The sequence below is a fragment of the Crocodylus siamensis genome, chromosome 4 (genome assembly GCF_052110815.1).
Source record: "Crocodylus siamensis isolate JL-2025a chromosome 4, ASM5211081v1, whole genome shotgun sequence".
Lineage (NCBI taxonomy): Eukaryota > Metazoa > Chordata > Crocodylia > Crocodylidae > Crocodylus > Crocodylus siamensis.
Window position 1 is genome coordinate 158099426 of NC_143398.1, and position 22469 is coordinate 158121894.

Here is a 22469-nt window from a genome sequence, read left to right on the forward strand (position 1 = left end):
GGGCTGTAGATCCTGTGCTGGCACCTGCTGGACGGCTGTGAGAATACTACACCGCAACTTGTGCAGGAGCACTGCACAGGGAGGACTCTCGTTCCTCTGTCCTTCCCAGAGCCTTCGGAGATGCCTTGGTTTTCAAGGTCAAGGGAGAGCGGAAATATCTTGTCCCGGGGTACCTTGTGGATACCTCCCCACCCCACCCCTCCAGCTATGAGCAAAGAACATGCTCCTAGTGGCTACAGTGACCACCTTGGCAAGTGCCTGGGGTAGACCCCACAGCACCCAAGTCTTCTTATGGGTCAGTATCTGGGAACCTCCATGCCAGACAAGTCAATACAATCCACAGAGAAAGAGGTTAAATCTGGTCCTCTCACCTCCCTCATGTGCAAAGCTTTTCAGTTGCTCTGGGCAAGTTCCAAAGCCAACTGCTCTCCAACGTGGGCACAGCAGGCTCATGAAGACAGTGCATCAAACCCTGCCTTGATCCCAGCCTGTGGTCCGGTCACTCAAGGAGCTTCCGGACAAATGGAACCTGCCATAAAATGGCTGAGGATGCAGGGAGACCCCTCTGCAATCTGACCTGACAGCAGGGCTCCTGCTGTGGCACAAGGACAATGCTCCTTCTGCTCCCCCTGGATTTGGAGGGGGGGGGTGAGGGGGAGAGGAGGGGCAGTGCTTTGCCAAAAGAAACCCTCCAGCACAACATTATGACAACCCCACAGCACACTCCAGGGTCACTACTCTCCCACTGAGACTCAAGGAGAGGGCATGGCCTGCTCTTCTCAAGCAGGTATATCTTTAGGTGTCTCTACGATTTGCCCACATGGGACATTTACCTTCCTGTAGTCTACAGCTGAGGATTCTTAAACGTTCATGTGCACAAAGGCAAGACAAATCAGTGGCAAAAGGACTGGACAAACAGGCTGCAGGATGGGGAAGGAGGATCCAGCTTGGAGTCCCCGTTAGACCAAAGACCCCTTCTTTCTAAGTGATCCAGGCTTTGCCCTGGATTGGCCTACTGGCAGCAATGACACACCCATAATGACAGGCACTGCTTTGAAGAGCTGCCCTCTGCTGACCATCCCATCTGCTGTGCTGGGTCTGTGGTATCTGCAGGCATAGCATGTGCCTCTCACTCAGCATGCCCAAAGAGAAGCATGGGGCCAGCTACCACCTCTGCCTATCTAGAGCATCTTGGGATAAGGCACAGCACTGGGAGGAGGGGTGCTCTCATATGCGTAGGCTGTGCACTCCCAAGTCACCCACACAGCAGTTGTTCCTTCCACGGCACTATGACAATCCCTTCTGTAACCCCTTGCTATAACACTGAACTGCAAGGCAGGTGGTGATTGTTTGCACTTCATTCTGGCAAGCTCTGTAATGCAGGTCACAAAGGTGCAAAGGCTCAACCTCTTAAAGGAGAAGATTGGGCCAGATCACCAAAAGTAACAAATATTCTGTGTGGAAGGGAAGTCAGAGGAGAGCTGGAGCTAATGGTAGGAAGAGGAGCTGTTTTTCCAGCAGTGCTATGAGATAAGCCCCCTCATGTTTTGGCCATGGTCAAAATCCTGGTTCTACCTGGCTAGTGACCCCATAGAACCTGCCCCTCTGCACCAGACAGGAAGAAAAGAGACACAGTACTAATTACTTCCTAAAACATTCTCATCTCCACCAAGTCATTACACTGTTGGTTACAAATGTGCACTCCTAAAGAACAGGAACAAAAATAAACAGAACAGAACAGCCATCACAGTGTTGTTAGGTCTAGAAGTTCAGTCACATGACCGATATGTTAAACGATACATTTTCAGCCTTAAGGCAGAGAAAACAGTTACATGTAAAACAGAAAAGGGTCTTTTGTTTTAAAATACCATTCAACTTATCTGAAATTAAGTACAAAAGATCAAGTTACAGACAGTAGGAAAAAAAAAGGGAGTAGGGGAGAAAGCCAGGCAGGCATAACAAGGTCTCAACCAGAAAGCAGGCAAGTAAGTGCCCAAAGCACTTGCCCCTCTCTCCCAGGTGGGAGTTTGCTGCCCAAGCATCTGCTTGCTCTAATATAGTAACGGTCTCACTTGTGTCATTTCTGGCACTTCTACATGCTGCCTCAGTCCATGGCTCAGGGAAAGCAGGCTGCAGTAGCAACCTCCACGCCAAGTTGCCCTAATGCAATTTGCAAATGGCTGAGAGGCTGATGCTGAGCTAAGCCCAGCTGCTATTGCGTGCCGACGTCCCTGCTGGATCTGTGCTGCAGAGAAGCAACAAATCACTGCAGCACAAAAAACACTGCGGTGCATGGCAAGCCAGCTGAGCTGGCCCAGCAACCGCAGCGCTGAGGTACCAATGGCTGTACAAGCTTGGCTCGAGAATCCTCAAGCAGGGTGCAAGACTGTGGGGGAGTTAGAGGATGCGCTCATGAAGAGCATTCCTCCCAGTGGATTGCAGTGTGCTCCAGGCTTACAAAGTGGACACGTTAAAACTGGCAAATCGCATCATCTTCTATGTATGCAGGAACACCACCCAAGTGCTGAGTGCAAACTATACGCTGGCTGAGCTTGTCTGGCCAGTTTCTCAGCACAAGGCTAAAGGGAGAGCAGCCTATAAGCGAGAAGATGGCTCTGGGGAAAGCCCAAGGGGTGCAGGGCTGCTTGTGAAAATCCACAAGGCAGAAGGATTTCCCTACCCCTATCCCTTCCCTACCCCATCTCTGGGATGCAAGGTGCAGCATGGGTAGGATCCAGCCCTGCCCTGATCCATGCTGCTTCCAAGTTGAGAGCTTGTACACACTTAGACGAGAGAAACTGCCCACAACACAATGACTGACAGGGCTTGCTCCAAAAACAAACCATGAGCTTCTAATTCAGTAGAAAGTGAACAACCAGCACATTCCTGACAGACTCCTGACACTCAGCAGCCCTTTCTTGAACAGCTATGCTTAAACAATGATGGAAGTAAACTCATTAATATTGTGAAGAAAGAGAGAGAGAGAGAGGGGGGAAAACAAGTAGTAACTTATTAGGTAGCTCCTTGAGGCGGCGGTTACATTCCCAGCAATCTGGTCAAACAGAGATTACAATACCCAAAAGAAACAGATCAGCTTAAAAGAAAGGGCCAATTGGGAACTCAGAAGTCAGTGTAGCTGGACATCCAGCTGTGTAGTAAAAAGGGGAAGTGGCAAGAACTCATGAGCAATGACTGACCCTCATGTTCAATGACCTCCATGCCCCAGTAAAGGTGGTGGAAGAGAGCAGCAGCAGCAGCAAGAGATTTGTTTTGCAGGAGAGCACCAGGAAGTGAAGGGTGCCTGGCCCCAACACAATACTGACGTAGTGGGTGGCAGCCCGATGGCCTCACCTACACACAGGCAAAGGGGCCGTCTCCAAGGAGGAGCTTCCTGCTTGCTGGTGGTGCCAATTTTGGCGCTGGGACTTGCCAGGCAGACGTCCCTACGTATTGCTCCTTTCTTTTGATTTTTCACTTTTGCTGTCCTGGAGGGGGAAGACATGAAGAGTAGGGTTAGTGGGCTGCCTGTGCCAATCAAGTTCTGTGCATTGGGTACAGGGCTACCGCTGAGGTGGTTCAAAGAAACTCTCTCTGCACCAGGGTAGTGGAAAATGGCCACCAACCTCCTCCCGTCATCCCCTGCTGCAGCTCTGCCATCACAGTCAGCTGCTATTGTGCCCATTCTACTTCACAGGATCCCACTTTAAGCCACACTCTGTTTATGTAGTGGTAAAGTGACTAAGGGCCCTGACATGCGCGTTTGCGTTGCATCTGTTTTTCATGCCAATGAAAGTGACACCAATGTTGGTGTGGAAAGATGATCCCTTCTCCTAAGATAGCTGCAACAATAGCAGTATTACTATTCTTCACCACTTGGACCCAGTAATAACCTGCTTCCAGCAAGCAAATGGCTATCCCAGGACAGAAGCAGACACATGACACCAACAGCAGTGTAACTTCCAGGAGTCTAGTTTTCACCCAGATTTTTCCATGGATAACTCCTGGCCCAGGTCTAGCACAGCTCCACACTAGTGCAGCATTGTTGCTCGTCTGCTTCTGGTTTATGTTAGTATAATCATAATGTGTTACATTAGCATAAACCCTAGGTCATGGGGGACCTAGATTTTTCCAGTGCTACCGGACAATTCCAGGCCCTTTAAATGCACCTTACAAAGATGCATACTCTCATTGTACAGATGGGGAAAACAAGCACCCAGAGATAGTGACTTCCCATAGTCCCACAACAAGTGGCAATGCTAGGAATTGAACAGGTGTCTCAACTTCCCGTCCTTTACTCTAAAGCAGTGGAAGCCAAACTTCACAGCAGGGTACCATGAATTAGCCCCATAACCTCCCTGAAGTGCCACTCTAATGTTCTTCCGCTACATGATCTTCCGCTCTACTTCCTTCCCTGTGCTCCCTGCTTCTTGCCCTATCTGTCACTGTGCTCCCTGCTCCCACCCTTATCTGCAATATGCCACAAAGAAGGTGCCCTTGCCACTTGTGGCACCCATGCTGCAGGTTGGCCACCCCTTCTCTAAAGCATGTTGCCTTCCCACTGATAGAGGGGAAAGTGAAACAGCAGACACCCATGGTTTCAGGCATGCTGTGATTCAGGCTCACTATACTCCTGTGCAACAGAAGATATTTAAAAAAAAAAAAAAAGGAAACCAGGATACATGCACACACCCCTCTACACACAATCCCTATCACCCAAGCAGAGAGATGATGAAAACCATTTCTCTGTATGAACTTTTAAATTTGCCCCTTTAACTTTTACATTGCTGAGGCTTCAGCAAGAGAAAAATCACGATTTCCTACATCAGGTGTCTTTTTCTAAACAAAGAAAGGAAATAAGAGTCAACTTTGGACTTACTTTTTACGTGGGTTTAGATTTAAAGTATTTAGAAACTCAAATTAACTGGAGCCCTGCTTACAACCTGCAACGAGAAGCTGGAGTTTGGGACATGTCAAAAGATTAGGCAAGTTAAGATTTCCTCAAAACACAACACATTTTTTTGTGTGGGGAGGGGGGAACAGAACTCTCACACAAAGGTAAAATGTCACACAGTCTCACACAGCAAAGCAAGGCCGAGGGAACAGTACCTCAGGGGGTGGGGGCTTGATGGTCACAGGCTGTGATGTTCTTCGCGGTGGAGAAGGTTTTGGCTGTACCTGCTGCTGGACAGTGTTGTAGTAGGTAACCCCTCCATATACTTGGGACTGGGCCTGGATTCCCCAAAGGACAGAAAGATCAGTTCTGTTAATGGGACACATCTACTGCACCTATTCAGATAGCATTAGCCATTTTGCCTGGCCTTCTTTAGGCTGTAAAACTACCTGTAAAATAAAATTATGTTTAAAGCCAAAGAGGAGGAGAACCACCCCACACAACAGCCACAGTTTTAATGTGCTTTGTACGATGAACTCAGTTGCTAAGCTGACTGGCTTCTGCAAATACTTGAGGAAGTGTTACCTAAAAGGCTGCACTTCACTGCAGTAATTTTGCCAAGGCAACTCTGGTAGCATCCAACAATGATGGTAAGTAGTCATCTGATTATATCAACCTATAGTTACACTAGCTAGATTCATAGACCTTAGTTTTTTCACATGGGTCATTAATGTCCTTCAGGGTTTTCCATAGCCCACGCGTTTCCCCTTTAACTTTTGTTTTGTGCACACAAGGTGGCTGATAATTCCTCATGAAACCACTGTTTCCAGGTGTCTTGAAGTGCAAAACTTGCTCCCAAGGATGGACTAACAATAAAATCAAACTCTTCTGCCTTCACCCAGATACCAAATGTCAAAACACACCCTGACTGGGCTAAGAACCTGCACCTCTTTTATCTTGCCATGGAGTGTCACCCTTGTGCCATTTACAAGCCAGACTCAGTGATGGCAGGTCCTGTCTTGCCACAGCTTGTCATTACTATAAGATGTCCTGGGAAATCTCTAGGGCTCCCTGTGGGACAGGACCTCAAAGCTAACAGGCATCATGGATGCAGGATTTCAAGGGTGGCCATATGGACGTGGTAGTTAAAGGAAAACAACCTGTTTGGCTCATGGCCATTTAGGCACAAACATTTAACGCTATTTATGGATTCTAATGTGACAAAAATTTACTTGGTCTGTAAATGGCCTGAGAGCTGCCATCTTGCTGTGGAGTGGGTTCCCACGCTGCCAAGGCCACAAAAGGTACCACCAGCAGCCAGCCTGCATTCAGCCTGCCACCTTGGTTTAACAACAGAAAGGCAGTACACATTCAGCAAACTCAGAATCCTGCTGTAGTTGGCTTAGTTTGGATCAGGACGAGATCTGCCCGTGTAAAGAGCTTCTAGTCAAACTCACTCTGCTTCTTCCCTTGCTTTAGTACATAACCTAAGTACTGGAGTTGCATTAGACAGGTAGTAGATGCATAAAATTCAAATTCCAGTCCCAGCAAGTGCAAGTCAGAGAGATCAGATCAGTCTTCTTTTGTTACGCAAACTGAATAGAAAACAAAGTAGAAGAAGGACTTCTGGGTGTCTGAGTTGTGTGCTACATAGAAAACAATTCCTACACCTGGGAAAAAGCAGGAATTATACCATGTATGACAGACAGACCCACCCAGCATAAAATCCCAATGCTTTGTTTTACAAACTCCTATTCAAGGTAACTTAATGATACTGGAGCCATCTTACCTGGGTGTTGGGATACAGATGGGGAGGAGGTGGTGGCGGGAGTGCTCCTGGGGGGTAGGGGTAGCTAGGATTCCCAAAATTCATGACCCCAGGAGGGGAGAAATAGGTGGGTGCAAGTAGCTGCTGTGGTGGGGGTTGCCCAGGAGGCATAGAGACAGGTGGAGGGTATAAGCCAGGGTTCCCCATAGGTGCTGGCGTCTGATGTGGATGTAAACCTAGAAATGAAAATCCACATGTAAGGACATCACATACCAGAAAAAGGCTGGGAACTTTCAGATGCAAAAACAGACCCACACCTCTGGCCTGGTGCCACTCCCACCTTCATCACTTTAACACAAAGTGCTGATAGCAAATGGGGAGGGTGTTTTGCTAAAAATGTTCCCATTTTCAAAAGACATTACAATTAAATACTGACTTGCCCTGAATGTAAGCCTTGCTCATTGTACAGATGGGAAAAACAGGCAGAGAGGTTAAACGACCTGCCTACAGCCACAAAGAAAGTATGCATCAGATCTAAAGTAAAACTTCAAGAGCTCTTGGCTCCCAAGCATCAGCTTAGATTGGACCTTTGTCAAATGTACAACAGAGTCGGTATAGAACCTGGATCATCTGTATCAGGTGGTTCACAGCCTGCTTGTTTGCAACAAATTGCTAAATTAATTAAATTGCTAATGGTGAGCCATTCAGCTCTTTGTTATGAGTTTTACTTTTAAGGGGCACCACTTCTCCATTGATCATGAGCTCACCAGTAGTCCTATGCAGTCAATCAGAGAAGCAGAACCCTGTGAACTAAAATTCGCAGCCAACAGCTGGAACACTTTAGTGGTCCTATACATCTGTGTGCTGGAGCTCTTTATACCCAGTTTTTTTGCAAACTCTTATCTTGGGAGGGAGAGTAAGGAACCTAACCCCACCAAGTATGCAGCCTCTACTGCATAAATCAGGGTCGGGCAATTATTTTAGATGGAGGGCCACTTACTGAATTTTGGCAAGCCATTGAGGGCCGCATAACAGGCAGCCAGGAGCAGATAAATATTAATTTTTTTTTAATTTCTCAGGGGCCCCATGGATCAGATAGAATGGCCTGGTGGGCCACAGCCGGCCCACAGGCCGCATTTTGCCCACCCCTGGCATAAATGTTTTCATAACAAGTTTACTTGTGAGGACAGGAAGTTGGGACCTGGAGGTTTTACCTGGATGGGGGAGATGCATTTCGGGCTGTACAATCATGCCCTGGGGGGGCAATGGGGCAGGGTTCTCGCTGTGGGTATAGATTGGTCCCTGGAATTGTACTGCAAGAGAAGATAGTTTGAAAAGAAAAAGGTTGGTTAGCTTATTCTACTGCAATGAGAGTCATCTTGATTACAGAGGTCAAGTTACTGTCCTATCATCTGGACAAAGCTGCACAAGTTATGCAGGAATACATATCCCAAGAAAGCATGTGCCAATGGAAGCTCATGCCCTCAATCATTCCCGCAGAGGAAGAGTTGGCCACTATTTCCTAACTGCATAGGAACACACTAAACTTACACTTCCTTGTCTAAAGTCCAAAACACTGAGATTGGTGACATTTCAGGATGGGGAGGAGGTTTAAAATCAAAGCTGCTACCGCTTCTTGCAAGTTTGTTTCCCAGTTCTTGTGATAAACAGGAGCAGCAGGCAACCTCTACAAACCATAGTTCAGAACCAAGCTCATCTGATGTGGGCCAGGTGGCTTCAGCAGTACCTCAGCAGCAAGGGGCTTGCCCTGCACCCCTGTGCCTGGGTCAAGCATCTAGGACCATTGCTTGTGCCATCTCCTCATCCCCCATTTCCCAGCAAAGTGCAAATGCAGCTTCCAGGTACACTGCTGTCACTTCCCCCTGAGCCTCTGCTCCACCCCCATGCTTTAGAGCTGCCCAGGCCTGGCATAGGTCCCCAAGGGCTGAAAGCTGTGCCCAAGCTGTAGCCAGGGGAAGGGCAGGGGGTACTGAGGGCACTTGTAGTGGCATGGGTATAGCTCCAGCATGGCACTTGTAGTGGCATGGGTATAGCTCCCTCCATCTCCACAGGTAGGACCCAGGAACTCTACAAGCGATATGTTACCAGCCCCTGATCTACAGCAATGCTTGCCTGCAGCAGGCTGCAGAAGGTAGAAGGGAACACCAAATAAATACAGGCTGGAAATCAGAAGGTAGTTACTGCTGATAGCAGGACACTAGACCTGGTGATGAAGCAGGATGCCCCTTCCAGTCCCTGTGGTCCATGCTTTACATAGAAGTAGTGTAGAGTTTAAACATGTTGGCGATATGTAAGAATGTTTTCAAGAAAAGCCTTTTATACTAAGTTTTGAAATTTTAACCATCTATAAATTGGATCTAATTCTTGCTGTCTGCATCCCTTTCTAAATGAGAAAGTTCAAGTAAAGGTGAAAGACTCAATTTACAGTTCCATGAGAACACTACACACTTGCATTTCCTGGAAAGACAGCAGCTTCTTCAGTAGCAAGAGAGATCCCACCACCCTCCTGCCTATTTCCGAGCAAGCTGAACAGGTAAAGTAAAGGGACTTGAGCCACTGGGAACACTCACGTGGATCATAATAGTGCCCTTCCATAATGCTGATGTGCATGGGGGGTGCAGGCTCTGGAACTGGGGGTCTCTGACGCTGGGATGAATAACGCTTTGCACGACTCCCCTGCACTGCCTGAAAGAGTCCAAAAGACATTGGTGATATTCAGAGTGCTAGAAAGAAATCCTTCTCTTGGCTTTTAGTCTCCTACCCAATCTTCCTGGCTAAGCGGTAAAATGGTGAACACTTCTATGCATGTAAAAAGCTAAATGCTGAAGTGCTCCAGGCAGGCTGTAATCATTAAACACAGAACCCAATAGATGCCTGGATTTTAAGTTGCTCAAAATAAAAAATGTGCAGAGTACACAAGATTCTCTGCTTTACCATTTCCTCCATCCTGTTAAACTGAGGTGGTGGTCCAGTCCCCATGTGCATGTGATTAGGAATACCTAAAGAAAGAGAAACAGAGGTTACTATGGCTTCTTCTTGTTTTTGACAACTAACAAGCTCACATGTCAAAAGCATAGCTACAAGTAATCTTCCCACTTCTAGCAAATTCTGCTACAGAAAATGTCAGTGTTTTGGATTAGTTACTGTATTGTGATGGGCTGACATGCTGCTTGCAGAGAGCAGTGACAATGGATCCATTACAAGGAGCACTGATAAGGAAAACCATTTTTAAACCTACACATCATACACTGGACAAGATAATGTTTGCAAACTGTCAGGACAAATTAAAAAACACATCTTAAACACCAAAGGATCATTTCTACTGTTGTTAGAAATGTAGCTTACAGAAATTCTGGAATGCAACTTCTTACATAATCTGTGCAAAACAGACCAAGTCTGCAAGGTCCCTCCAATGCATCAAAACTTCAACTCCTGCTCCCAAATCTAAGCTCCAACTGTGCTGGAACAGGAATAGGACAGGGCCAAGTTTGGCATATATTAAGCAGTGCCCATGTGGAGCCTTGCAACTCCAGCTGAACACAACAACAAAGCAAAACCTTCATCATAGCACTTCACATCAGTTTTCATAGTCAATTGGCAAAGGTTATACTCTATATTTAAAACCTCACTGCCAGACACTTAAGGAGGGAGTAAGCTATGTAAATCCTGGATTGGGGAGGGTTTACATTATAAAGTGTGCCTATACATGAGTGTATGTGTAAACGGTGTGGGGAGGGGAGGGGGGGATTGTATGGAATGACTGTCCAGAATCCCTTCACCTAATCAGACTTCTGCTGTCTCCACTGGGAAAAGGAGAGACGCAACACCAAGGTAACGGACACCCGCTACTGATGAGAAAAGAGCTACTGAAACGTGCACAGGCCTTACTGCCCACGTGGTACTCCCACACACCCATTCGCAGCCTAGACAGGATCTCATGGAAAATTCAGTATATAAGCTTTTCAAGAAAGAGACTGTTGCCTTATTTTTTGCTGCAGCGCGTGCGCACACACACAGAGCTAATATATTAAAAGATAAACTTGACAGACATCAGCAGGGTTAGTGTTTTTGTTCTGAGAATGTTCAAAATCCAATTTTACTAGCATATAAGAAGTCAGTTCTCTTGACCCTATGATTCAGACTATGGCTCTTCTACATAAGAAAGGTTTTATCAGTCTCACTAGTGTAATTATATTGGCATATCTTACCTGACACAGGGTACCAACAAATGTATTACACATTACCAGTTGTTCTGCAGTAATTGTGCATGTGAATGACCTTATCCCATGGTAAGTCAAAGGTAGTCCAGCGCATTTTAGCTCTCAGTAAAAAATGGACAAAGCTACTGCAGCTTGGTTTTCACCTTCCATGGGATAAGAGTGGGCACATGAGCAGTTACTGTCCTGTCATAAATCTTCATCCCTTTTTAACTCACGGTAATATCTATGCATGTTATTATTTAAATCCTGCCAGATTCTACTTCAGAGAACAGGAGAAACAATCTATACCACAAGGCCCAACACAAAAGGTGCAGGATTTGCTATTCCTCAGCAGGCTCCACTACAGTCCAGCAGCAGCCAAATCTTGGTTGCTAAGTAGGCTCCATGGAGTTGATTGTGCAATGCTGCTGATAAAAGGAGGAAATTTCCTTCCTCCCCTCAGCAGGTTATTTATGTCCTACAGCAGGAGTTGGGATTATCCTGATTATGTTAGTTTACAAACATAGTTCAGCACTATTATTAGTCAAGACGTTCATTACCCCTGCCCTTCCCCTAAGCCCAGCCCCCACAGCCGACTCTCCTGATGCAGCAGTGAATGCCACAGGTTAATTGCACACTGCACACAGAAGTTCCTGTTTGTCTGGCTAGACAGGGGAAGAGGGAATGATAGGTTCTCTCTAAAGACTAAATCCTTCCTAGTCCTCAGTTACCTGACTTATTACTTGCTGTTTCTTTCTAGGTTCAGTAACTTCCCAGGAAAAACAAAAAACAATCTTTGTTATATAAAAATCCTACCTAATCCTCTCTAGTCGTCTGCACTACCCTTTCAAGGACTACAGTGATGTTCATTAACCCAGTGTGCCGCAGAACAAAAGTGTGCCATCAGAAATGAACAGGTGTGCTGTACAATTTTGCCATGGCAATGAGCTACAACAGGATGGGGAATACCTTAACAGGTGTGCTGCAGAAAGTTTTTATTAAGGCAAATGTGCCTGTGGCTGGAAAAGGTTGGGAAACACTGCACTACACAACTAAAACAAGAATATAGATTTCTCAAAGAAAACAGTGCCACTGCTCAGCAGCTCAACAATTCCCTATCTTGTTTGCTTAATGAACTCAAGTGAAGCATGATCTTAACAGCTGCTGCGTGTTGAACGGATCACCTGGTATGACCCTTTCTTCCTTCCACACAATACTGCAAATTCAGGACTCAGCAGCTCATACAACAGGTGAGATTTGTGGTGACAAATATTAATTTTACACATTAGCTTTCCCCCATCAGATTGTCCACTTAGTCTCCACCTGTTTGGAGTTTTTCATAGCCCTTCCACTATTAACCTAAGTGACTTCACACCATCTGCAAACAAGAGAGCATCTATACAAGCACCAGAGAAATGAAGCCTTTACGGGGGAGGCCAGCAAACAGGAAGTTGTGGGGAGATGCATACCAAATTCTTATTCTTATGTCAGGGCACAGGACCCACTACCAAAGGACAGCAGAGAGACTGGGATTGCAAATGGCCTCCAAAAGACTGCACATGATATTAAAATTGTGTGGAACTCACCAGGCCCTTCAGAGTAGATTACACTAAGATTTAAACCCACAACTGCAGTCAGTCAAGGTGGTCTAAAGCTGCTGTGTAGACATTTAAGCTATGCCTCTAGCTCTGATTAGCTACCAGACCCTTTTACAATTAAACTGAACTTGACTGGGAAAAAGTATCAAAGCAAAACTAACAGATGGCGAGCACTTACTCCTAAGTTCCCGAGGCTGTATAAACTGAGGCTGCCCTGGGGTCCAGTTCTGCTCAGTTAGATTCAACTGTGTCATTTCTTGTTCAAGTCCATCCATGCTGGATTCTACTGGGGTCTCCCAGCTTCCGGTCTTTGCTGGTGGTGGGGGTGTCTCTACCTGCACGGGTTTTGGAGACACAGGCATCGGCCCCTCTGGGGGTGGTACTTCATCAGCCAGCTTTCCTGTCTCTCCAGCTTTATTTCTGGTCCTCCTTGCCCGAGAATAAGACTTCTTTTCAATGGGTCTATCTGGGGGTAGCTGGACAGCATCTGTTGTTGTGGTCTGGCTTTCCAAAACAATCTCTTCCTTCTTAACAGGGCTGTTGTGGACAGTTGCAACCTCAGCCTCGGGTGAAGGGTCTCTTGCTGGGGCTTGTTCCACACGCTTTGACCGGTAGCTGCTTTCATATTTAGCCTGCTCACTGTTTCGAGAGTGATGCTGGCCATTTGCTTCTGCAGCTCGATAGCTAGGGCGATTCTCTTTGTAGCCACCTGCCCTTGGATAGGTCCTGGGTGGGGGCATCCTCCCTGTGCCTGCAGAACTCCGGCTGATGAATGTTCGTGGCGGTGCTGGGGTATTGTCAGAGCCCTGGTACCTTGGAGGCTTGTTTTGCCTCTCATGGGACCAATTTGGCTCTCGCTGTGGAGGGCTCCCAAACCTTAAGGGCAAAGAATTCAAAGGATCAGCAATAGGTCTCTACACCACATCCCTTAGAGATCCACTACCACCACCTAGGCTACCTTTCTGGTTTCAAGAAGAAAGCCCCTCCCCCTACACACCGCAGCACCATTACCTAAAGACAATGCACTAAAATAACATTCATTACTGCATCATTCTGGTGACAGATTCCTCCAGGGTCCAACACTTCTGCTCCCAAATATTAAGAGGCTATAGTGCCAAAGTATTTGCCACCCTGAGACCCAGCATCCAGACTGTGATGGCCAGGACCCTGGTCCTCAACACAAGGTTTCAAGGAGAAGGACCCCACATACCCATCATTGTTTTAAGTCAACATGCCTTCCCAGTTGGATGTTGAACACCTATGGCCTTGGGGAGGGGAGCTGAAGTTTGTACACAAGGCATATTTGGGTTGGACTCCCTGGAGCTCTGGATGCTCACCTGGGCTTTCGCATCCTCCTTGGCTTGATGTCATCTGGGTTGTGAGCAGACCTGATGTCATAGCCGTAGAGTGCTATCAGCTCCTGCCTGGTCTTTGGAGCTTGCTCATCTTCCCGGAATTTGTCATGTTCCCAGCGGCCCTCATCTTTCCATAATTTTCTCTGGCGACCTTTAGGCCTGGAACAGCAGAACAGAGAGAACTAGCAGGTCTTTGCAGTGCCAAGCATATAGAGTAGGGGGAACAGCAAGGCAGCTCCAAAGAACACAGACTGCAAACTAAGGCTGCTTGCTTCTAGGAAGGGATGTGCATGGGAGGCTGCATAGTAACTGCTCCCTCTTCCTCCATGCCAACACCCATCCAGGACTTCTAAAAGCTCTAACAGTCTCTTGCCCCCCCAGTCCAGGTAAGTCAGCCATCTTCCTAAGGGAAAACTATTACTATTGCTCCTTTGTATCAGCAAGAAGGGCTACAGTTTAGTGGTATAAGGCTCAGCATATATTTCTGTAGCATCATCAGTCCCTTATGCCTAAAGAACACCTGGAACCTGACATAACATTTACTGCCAGCCAAAGGGCCAGCATAGGGCTACAACCTCCCTGTCTTACAAAATTTCCCAAACATTTAACACAGAAGCAAAAGCTGTTGCACTTTATATGGTGGCTTGGGTTTGCCTCTCTTTCCAGGGAAAGCTTTAAACAATTATTACACACCTCACTTCCTCTTCCTGGGTCTGTCCTCGGAGATCATGCTCAAAGAACAGCCCTTTGCGAGGGATGTAAGCTGGATTCTTCCGATCCTCGTCATCATCCAGGTGCTTGGGGACCTTTTTCCCAACTTTATTCTCAATCGGTTCAGTGCTCTCCTATCAAAATGAGAGCTCTTTACACTGCAGTCCCACTTCCATGTAAAGCCAGCCGTGACCCTCCTTCCCACCCCAGAAACCATACAGCACACATTGAAAATCTACCTGCCCATCCCCGCTTTGTCTCTCGCCAGTCACAGTGCCTTTGGAATCGGGTTTCTCTTCCCCTTTCTCTGCTTTTGCAGTGGACTCACTAGAATCATTGCCGTCCTGCTTCAGTTCCACTTTCGAGCTTTCCTCCTCACTGTAATCCTCTTCCTCAGCCTACAACAAACCTCCAATCACTGAGATAAGACAACGCATGGGCTTGGCAGACCCCCCCGTAAATTACAGCAGATAGTCCTACACCTGGAGTCAGGACCCATTCAGCACCTTTTTCTGTTTTTAATGACAGCAGACTTTCATAACTGAACCAACCCCAAGGCATGGGGTTGGACTAGATAGTTGTACAAGGTCCCTTCCAACCTATTGCTACAAAAGGAACAAAGACTAGACTAACACCTTTCTCTCTGCATATCAAAAGAAGTATTACATCACTGAATTTAAGTCTCTGGAACACAAAGTAAGTGCCAAAAAAACCCACATGCAAGCAGAGCCTCTAATCTCGTTTCAGGGGAGCAACCTGTACAGCACCACAGAATAATCTAGTAAGTGAGGTGGTTCCTACCAAAGGGCTCCGTTCCTCACATGGACCATCCCACCTTTCCTCACCAATGGCCACTTTAGTAGGGCCGTGTTTTCAAGTTTCGTGGAGCTACTTGGCTGACTCACTCCAAGCACTCTGCTCACAAGAATCTGACCTCATTTCACCCTCCAAGAGACTGCAAGTCTTGCACAGATTAGAACTAACACTAAAAATAGCCCTGCACGATTAACAAAAAGACTCTTCTATTTTTCTCTTTCAGTGCTGTCTGTTTACATGTCAAATGCTGGCTCCTTTTGTTTATGTTTGGGAAAACACAGACTTCGCATTATTTTTAGGTACAGTAGAAGAACGGTACCATAGAGGAGTGCCAAGCTATGTGAGTAGCACTGCTGAAAGTCAAACAAATGCTCTTCTGTTTTGGTACGCAGTGGGGACAACACATTTATGTGCGCATGTTGGAAGGGTAAGAACAATTGTCTTGGGCTATCCTTATGGAGTCTATAAAAATCCTACATGTAACTGGGTAGAGTAAGATCAGAGAGGGCATTCTAAGATGAGAGGGGAAGCTGATTTTAGATCCCCCTCGCCCTCCACACTCTGACTTTATACACTGGGATCCAGATCCTGATTGTTCTGTGGACACTAATACATGAATGTAATGATATCTTCCACTGGCTTCACCACTGTCACTTTTCTACGGCCCATCTCTCCTCTTCATCCACACTGCATTTGTTTTAAAATAACTGATTTTCATGAGAAAGATTTCTATGAACTCTGAAGCACTTGCTAACACCTCGGTAAAGAGGGGAAGTGCATTAGCAAATAGAACTGCAGACATCACAGCTCCTGGTAAGCTTCCTTCAGTGTCTAATGTGCAATTTGGGCTCAGTGAAGACATCTAAGCCTGAGTGAGCGATCTGCAAAAAACACACCTAACAGTTTTGATGCCAGAGAGGTCTCTTTGACATCTACAGATATTTTGTCAATAAAGTTACTTAAACACCTAACACCCTGCTACTGCATGCACTAAGAAGCACTGCCACTGAGTCTCACATTTCAGCACCCAAACTGGTTTGGAATTCACAAACTAGACAATCCTACGTCTAAGTCTCCTGAGGGTCTTGGGTCTGGTATGAATGCTCAAACCACGCCTAATAAACACTGACATACTCAGTTCAGCATAAGGTATAGCTGCTGCAGCACTGCATTCAAAAGTGCAGGCAGAGGAGTGAGTGGCAGTGCCCATTTATAACCGGCTAAATTCAGGAGTTCTTAGCAAGGAAACAAGAGGCTTGGATTCTAGGCCCTCCTCAATGTGAGGGGCTCAGACCCACAGCAAGTGACCTTAACCAGCCTAAACCACCATGTAGCAAAAGATGCAATATGCATAAGAGCAGAAAGAGACAGAAAAACAAGTTGGAACTGACTACAGTCCAGCAAAGATACTCCCCTGGGAGGGGGAGTCTTGGACTCTGGTGCCTGCTGCTCCAATGACTACTTATTTTTCATCAAAGTGTCACTGGATAAACATTTTAACATTTAAAATGTTAGAATAAATAATCCACTCACCTCTGAGTCCTCTGCACTTTCATAGTCTGAGAGAACAGCTACAGGAGAGAAAACAGAAGTTTGGCATTAAAGCTGTCAGCTAATGACACACTCTGCAGGAAAGAGTCATTTTGGAGCTGGGACACTTAGAAAAGTCAGGTGTCCACTGTATACACACATTAAGCAGTCAAACCATGAAAATCATGCAACTGGCCCTTATACCATCTCCCTGCTGAAGGCATAAGCCATCATCATAAACTGCAACCAAGTAGCAAGATCAGCTTTAAAAATCCCTTCTGCAAGATATATTTGCCCACTGCTGTTATATCAGCATCTTAAATGTTGCCTTATAACTGAAACATTTTTGGATGCAAGGTATCTTTCAATCAACTTAAAACACCTCTCAGAAAATGCCAGTTCTCAGTTTTCACTCATTTTCAGAGTGCAGAAAAATAATGATAAGCAATTCTTCTGTTTTGAGTTCCTTGCAAAGACCACAATAGGGCAGAATGTTTTTAATGCTATGGATTCCTCTTTGAAGTCTCTGGGTTTACCTTGTAAATCATGTTTGCAGGTCTAACAGTGCATAAACTGCATTGCACCTGGCAGCACCCTTGAAAGATGTCAAGGCATCCAAGGGTGCCACAGCGCCCTGGTTGAGAATGATTGCACGGGTAGGGGGGGCCTCTCTTTTCCCATAAATTAATTTTCTCTGTGCCTTGGCAGTAACATGGTGCAGTGTCCATATACTCATTCCCTCTGTGTAGGCAGCTCATTCTCCAGATCCAAGGGGACCTCTCCCATGATGACAGGACAGTGAGTTCACGGATCCACGCACAGCTTCCCCTCAGACTCACCGGGCACAAGCAGGGGAACACATCCAGTGGTTATTACTTCTGTACAGCTCAAGAGCACTCCTGTCAGTCTGCCAATGTCTAAGACAACCAGGAAATCACTGATGCAAAAAAACACTGGTCTATGAGTAATCTTAGAATCAAGATATAAACCTCTAAAATTAAAGGGCTTGAGTGACTTTTCCCAGAAGGCAGACACTGAAAAGAAGAGCACAGCAATAGGACCTAGCAAGCCTGGTCACCATGTTAATCTTGACTTACTGCAGGAGACACAAAGACAACAAGCCTTTAAGAATGGCTTATTTTTTAAAAATTAATACATCCTATACTTTCCTTTTTCCCCTCCCTGCCCTCCCAGATCAAAGACACTCGTTACTCACCATCTCCTTCGATGCCATCTTCACTTTCCTATCAACAAAGGGGGAGACAAACAAACACATTATTTGGAATATCATAACTGTGGGAACTATTTGCAGTCTTGCTTATTGGACATGGTGCTGCAAGACATCTAGATAAATATCCAGCTAGTGGTAGAGAGAAACTTGTGCTCATGGGACAGGTCAGCACCTTCAAAAAGGGAGGCATAAGAAAGGTATACAGAAAGCTAAATTCAGATCACTAAGAAAAACATACAAATTTATGACTGCACAAACACTTACAACACCGAGGGAGCTTCAACACCCCAATGCACTAGAAAAAATTCTGTAAAGAGGGGTTTGCCTCTATAGACAGAAAGGATGGACTCCCTTAATCAATACAGAACCCAGACTGCTTGTTCAGAAAATCATACAGAGGATTATTTAAAAACTGGGAGCTGGGGAAAAGCCAACTGGTACAGAGAAGCATGCAGCTGAGAGACACCTCTGCTGCAGAGGTCAATAATAGAAGTGTAACTTTGCATCTAGCATAGGAGGGGACAGAACTGGAGAAATTCAGACCGGAGTGCAGGGAAGAAAGAGTATCAGACTATATAGTTAAATAAAAATAGGTTTGTACTGAAAATAAAAACTGCCTGCATACTGAAGTAAAAACCAGGCAAATCAGCAGCCCTGACAACAGAAGAGATACTTGAAACAAGAACTATTGAAATGCGGTGAACTAGCAAAGTGCAGTGGAGCATTGTAGTACAAGGCACTCAGTTACACAGGAAGGACAGTTGGCCTGGAGAGGTTGGAGCATAGCACCATCCCAAAGGAGCCCATCATTCTACTGGAAAATGGGAAGAGAAGCACAAGCCCAACCCTTACCAATTATACCACTGGCCTCAGCCAGGAAAAGATACCACAATCACAAATAAGAAATAGCAAGTGTGTCAAAAGCAAGAAGCCAGAAGAACTAGCAGATCCACTGAAAGCTTGATAAAGGCAGAAGAGGTGTTTCTAGCTAAGCCTTGTGGCCCCCAAAAACTATCAAACAATTTGGGATTCATGGAGCTGACAGGGGCTTTGAAGTCACAAGATTTAATTTCAACGCTGTTTTGTTTGGCATTGATTTCTGACCAAATCAATCCCACCAGTCCCAATTGTTTCACAACTTTTAAGTCATGAATTAAGGGTTAAGCAATATATTTAGTATTCCACACCCCCCCCCACCCCCGGGCTTAGTTGGCTAACATTGTACGGTATGTAACCTAGTCGCGTTCCACTCCTCTCCCCCACCCTGGATTGTTAGTCCCTCGCTCGGGTGCTTTGTATTTCCATCTCAACATTGTCATCTTTTTCCTGGATTCCCCAACCAAAACATCTACTAATAAAAGTCAATCTGATCTATTCTCAATGGTCTGATGAAGAGTTACTCATTGCAGAATGTTAAAACAGCAGTAACCTAATCAAGCTGAAGTTATTAAATTAGAAGGCCAGCCCCAGGCCACCTCTTAGGCAACTTGGACATACAGATTCTGTTGCCACAGCAGCAAGGGTGTGACTAAAAAAGGATCATATGTAGCTCTATTTTCTAGTTAGCCCAATAATTACTTCGACTGTAATCTGCTATAATGGAGACATGGAAAAAGGGTCACTGGGCTCCTACGCCCTGTTAGTTCCTCCCTGCCTGTTTCCTAACCAGGTTTTAGTCATTTCTTTGGTGCCTGCAGACAGTCTGGAGCACACCACATCAAATGCTAGATACAAATCTTAAGCTAAAAACACTTTGGGTTTCCCCTGGAACAAAGCCTTTTACTCTGATATCCTATAAGACCATCATTCCACCCTAAGTACCTGTGAATAATTGAGGTATTATTTTTTCCTGAGGTCAACTGGGGCTAATTGAGTTAATCACCATTCAAACCATACATCAATTTAATCTGGGACTGATTGGCCTGAGATCTGACTCGCCTCAAAACAGAGGTGGAACAATGATTTAATTTGAATAAGCCACACACTGTTCTGGAGCAAACTATTAATCTGGATATTTTCCAGGTACATATTCATGGTAATAAAAAAGTAAGGCTGGAAGGGATCGCCAGAGGTCATTTAGTCCAGCGGTTCTCAACCTTCTTTGCACCAGGACTGATTTGTAAAAATCGATGGCCAGTCCTGACCCAGTGCCCCTCACTCCGTACCCACTGCCTCCTACCACACAATACGTGGGGCATGGAGGACCCCAAGCAGCCCAGACTTCTGCCAGCCTGCAAGGGAAAAGTCACTGTTTCCCATGTTTTTCTCCTTTAAAGGAGAGTCTTTTTTTGCATTTTGTTTGAGAAATGCTGATCTCTTCTCACACCCTGCCTGAGGCAGGATCACCCCCATCCAAACCATCATCGAAACCCTGCATGAGACCCAGGGTGCAACACTGGAAAAAAAAAAACCCTGCATGAAGGAAGCATCCAACAACCAGCACAGCACTTAACCGAAAGTTGCAATCTTTATAAATACCCAGATGGGTAAATGGAATCTATACATAAAGTGATAACACCAGACAACCGCTAACGGATCTGCACATTGATAGCTGATGCCAAACCGAGGAAGAGAAGACACCAACCTGGGTAGACAAAGCCTTAGCTGGGGCTGGTCCCGCTTTGAGCAGGGGGCTGGACTAGATGCCCCCCAGAGTCCCTTCCAGCCTAAGTTTTCTACGGCTCAATGCCAAGGGGCTTGTCTGCAGAGGGCTGGGGTCTGCTGCAAAATAAACCTGCTCAACTCAAGAGAGGTGAAGGAGGAGAGGACACCTCTTCCCGTGAAACAATGAGGGCTGATTCGAGCTCGCTGTTGGCTAGCGGGGACATCCAGGCCTGGTCTGGGCCCCCTGCCCATGTGGAGGTCGGTTCTGGCACCATTAGCCCGGGGCCCCCCACGTCTGCGGCGATGCCCTGTTTGCTCGGCTCAGCACCCCCGACAGCTCCAAGTCCCCCCGCGGTGACCCCCGCACCCCCGCTTCACTCACACACTCGGACTCGGGCGGGCTGTTGGCGGCGCCGGCCGCGCTGTCGGCCCCCCGGGCGCGGGCCGCGGGGGGGCCAGGCCCGGGGCCGGGGCTGGGGCCGGGCCCGGGGACGGCGCGGCCGGGCCGGTGCAGCGGGCAGGGGGAGGCGGAGCGGGCGGCGCTGCCCGTCGAGTCGGCGCTGTCGGATGCGGCCGAGTCGGAGTCGTCCTCGCTGTCCTGCGAGGCGCGCTGCCGCCGCCTGTCCGCCATCTTGCGGGCGGCCTGCCTGGCGCCGCGGGCACGCGCGGGGGCCGACGGGTAGGCCCACGGACTCCCGCTCCCGGCGTGCACAGCAACCGCGGTCCACCCCCGCCTCTCCTGCGCCTGCGCGGGGAAGCCAACAGGCCTTGGAAACAGCGGGGCAACGGCTTCCGGCCTACGCTAGCTCACGGCCCTTTGCGGCCAGACTCTGGTGACCCCGCAGTAGGAAGGAACCGGAAACCTGCTTCGACGTGACCTTTTACGTCAGGAGGAGGCGCGGTATGATGCCGCCGCACTGAAGCTGAATTACGTCACCAGCATACTTTTCTGTCCCAGTTAGCGCCTAACAGGGCCCCGGTTCTTCGCTCCCGCTCAGCAAACAAAGGGGGCACCCCAGCCCCGCGCAGTGGCGCAGGCACCCCCTGTTCATGCTGGGGAAAAAACTTTCTGGGGGTTCATTCTACCAGAAATATTTCCCATACCAGTTCCTCAGTGATTTTCTAGGTTGTAATTATAATGTATTATTACCGCAAGATTTCAAGTCTGCTCAGTTTGCAGTTAAACTAAAACAAGGGACGATACAAGCAGCTGTCACAGTTACAGAGTTGAACATCCTCAGAAAAGTCACTGACATTATGGTGCCTAAACTGCTGTCTCTAGGTGAAATAATATCCTGAAAGTCAGTGCAGTTTTTACTCCACCATTGAGAACCATGTTTTCAGTCAAGCAACTGCAGAAGTGTAGAGAAAAATAACTACCACTGTACCTAGCCTTCATCACCCCAACAAAGGTCTTTGATAAGTCAACAGACAAGGGCCTTTTTACTGTTCTGAAGAAACTAGGTTGTTCCCCTAAACTGTTGAACATCATTTGTTCTTTACAACAAGGTATGAAGGCAACTGTAGCGTATGAAAACAAAAAAATCAAACACCTTTGACATGAACAACAGGGTGAAATGGCTGTTTTACCATCTACTTTTCATTCCTGTTTCTTCATGCATTCAAGGACAGTGGTGATGATAATTTATCTTTGAACAAAACTAGATGGAGGCTTGTTCAACATTGTAAGGTGTAGAGCAAAAACCAAGGTGAAAGAGCTGTTTCTTAAGAGATTTCCTGTTTGT

At 46.8% G+C, this 22469-nt stretch overlaps 1 protein-coding gene across 2 annotated transcripts; it reads right to left on the minus strand.

Annotated features, from left to right (window-relative positions):
• Positions 1-1638: 1638 nt before the first annotated feature.
• CASC3 (CASC3 exon junction complex subunit) lies at positions 1639-21517 on the minus strand. Of its 2 annotated transcripts, none has more exons than XM_090044478.1 (14): positions 21107-21517; positions 18106-18133; positions 16893-16930; positions 14783-14941; positions 14526-14677; positions 13815-13991; positions 12656-13353; positions 9615-9679; positions 9251-9365; positions 7874-7972; positions 6681-6895; positions 5107-5229; positions 4877-4940; positions 1639-3485 (listed from the first exon to the last, which is right to left on the minus strand). In XM_090044478.1, the coding sequence occupies exons 1-13, from the start codon at positions 21353-21355 to the stop codon at positions 4905-4907; spliced, it is 2154 nt and encodes a 717-aa protein (XP_089900604.1). In that variant the 5' UTR covers positions 21356-21517; the 3' UTR covers positions 1639-3485; positions 4877-4904. The 2 variants fall into 2 exon arrangements, with proteins under 2 accessions (XP_089900604.1, XP_089900603.1); XM_090044477.1 differs by having other exon boundaries at positions 4877-4953; positions 21107-21516.
• Positions 21518-22469: the final 952 nt, after the last annotated feature.

What these genes read in the sequence shown, in the direction of transcription:
- CASC3 (XM_090044478.1), bottom strand. Translation starts at nt 21,355, where the DNA reads ATGGCGGACAGGCGGCGGCAGCGCGCCTCGCAGGACAGCGAGGACGAC. An exon ending in GCCCGCCCGAGTCCGAGTGT is followed by an intron (nt 18,134 to 21,106) that starts GTGAGTGAAGCG and finishes CTTTGTTGATAG; the next exon opens with GAAAGTGAAGATGGCATCGA. An exon ending in ACCCAGGAAGAGGAAGTGAG is followed by an intron (nt 13,992 to 14,525) that starts GTGTGTAATAAT and finishes CTGCTGTTCCAG; the next exon opens with GCCTAAAGGTCGCCAGAGAA.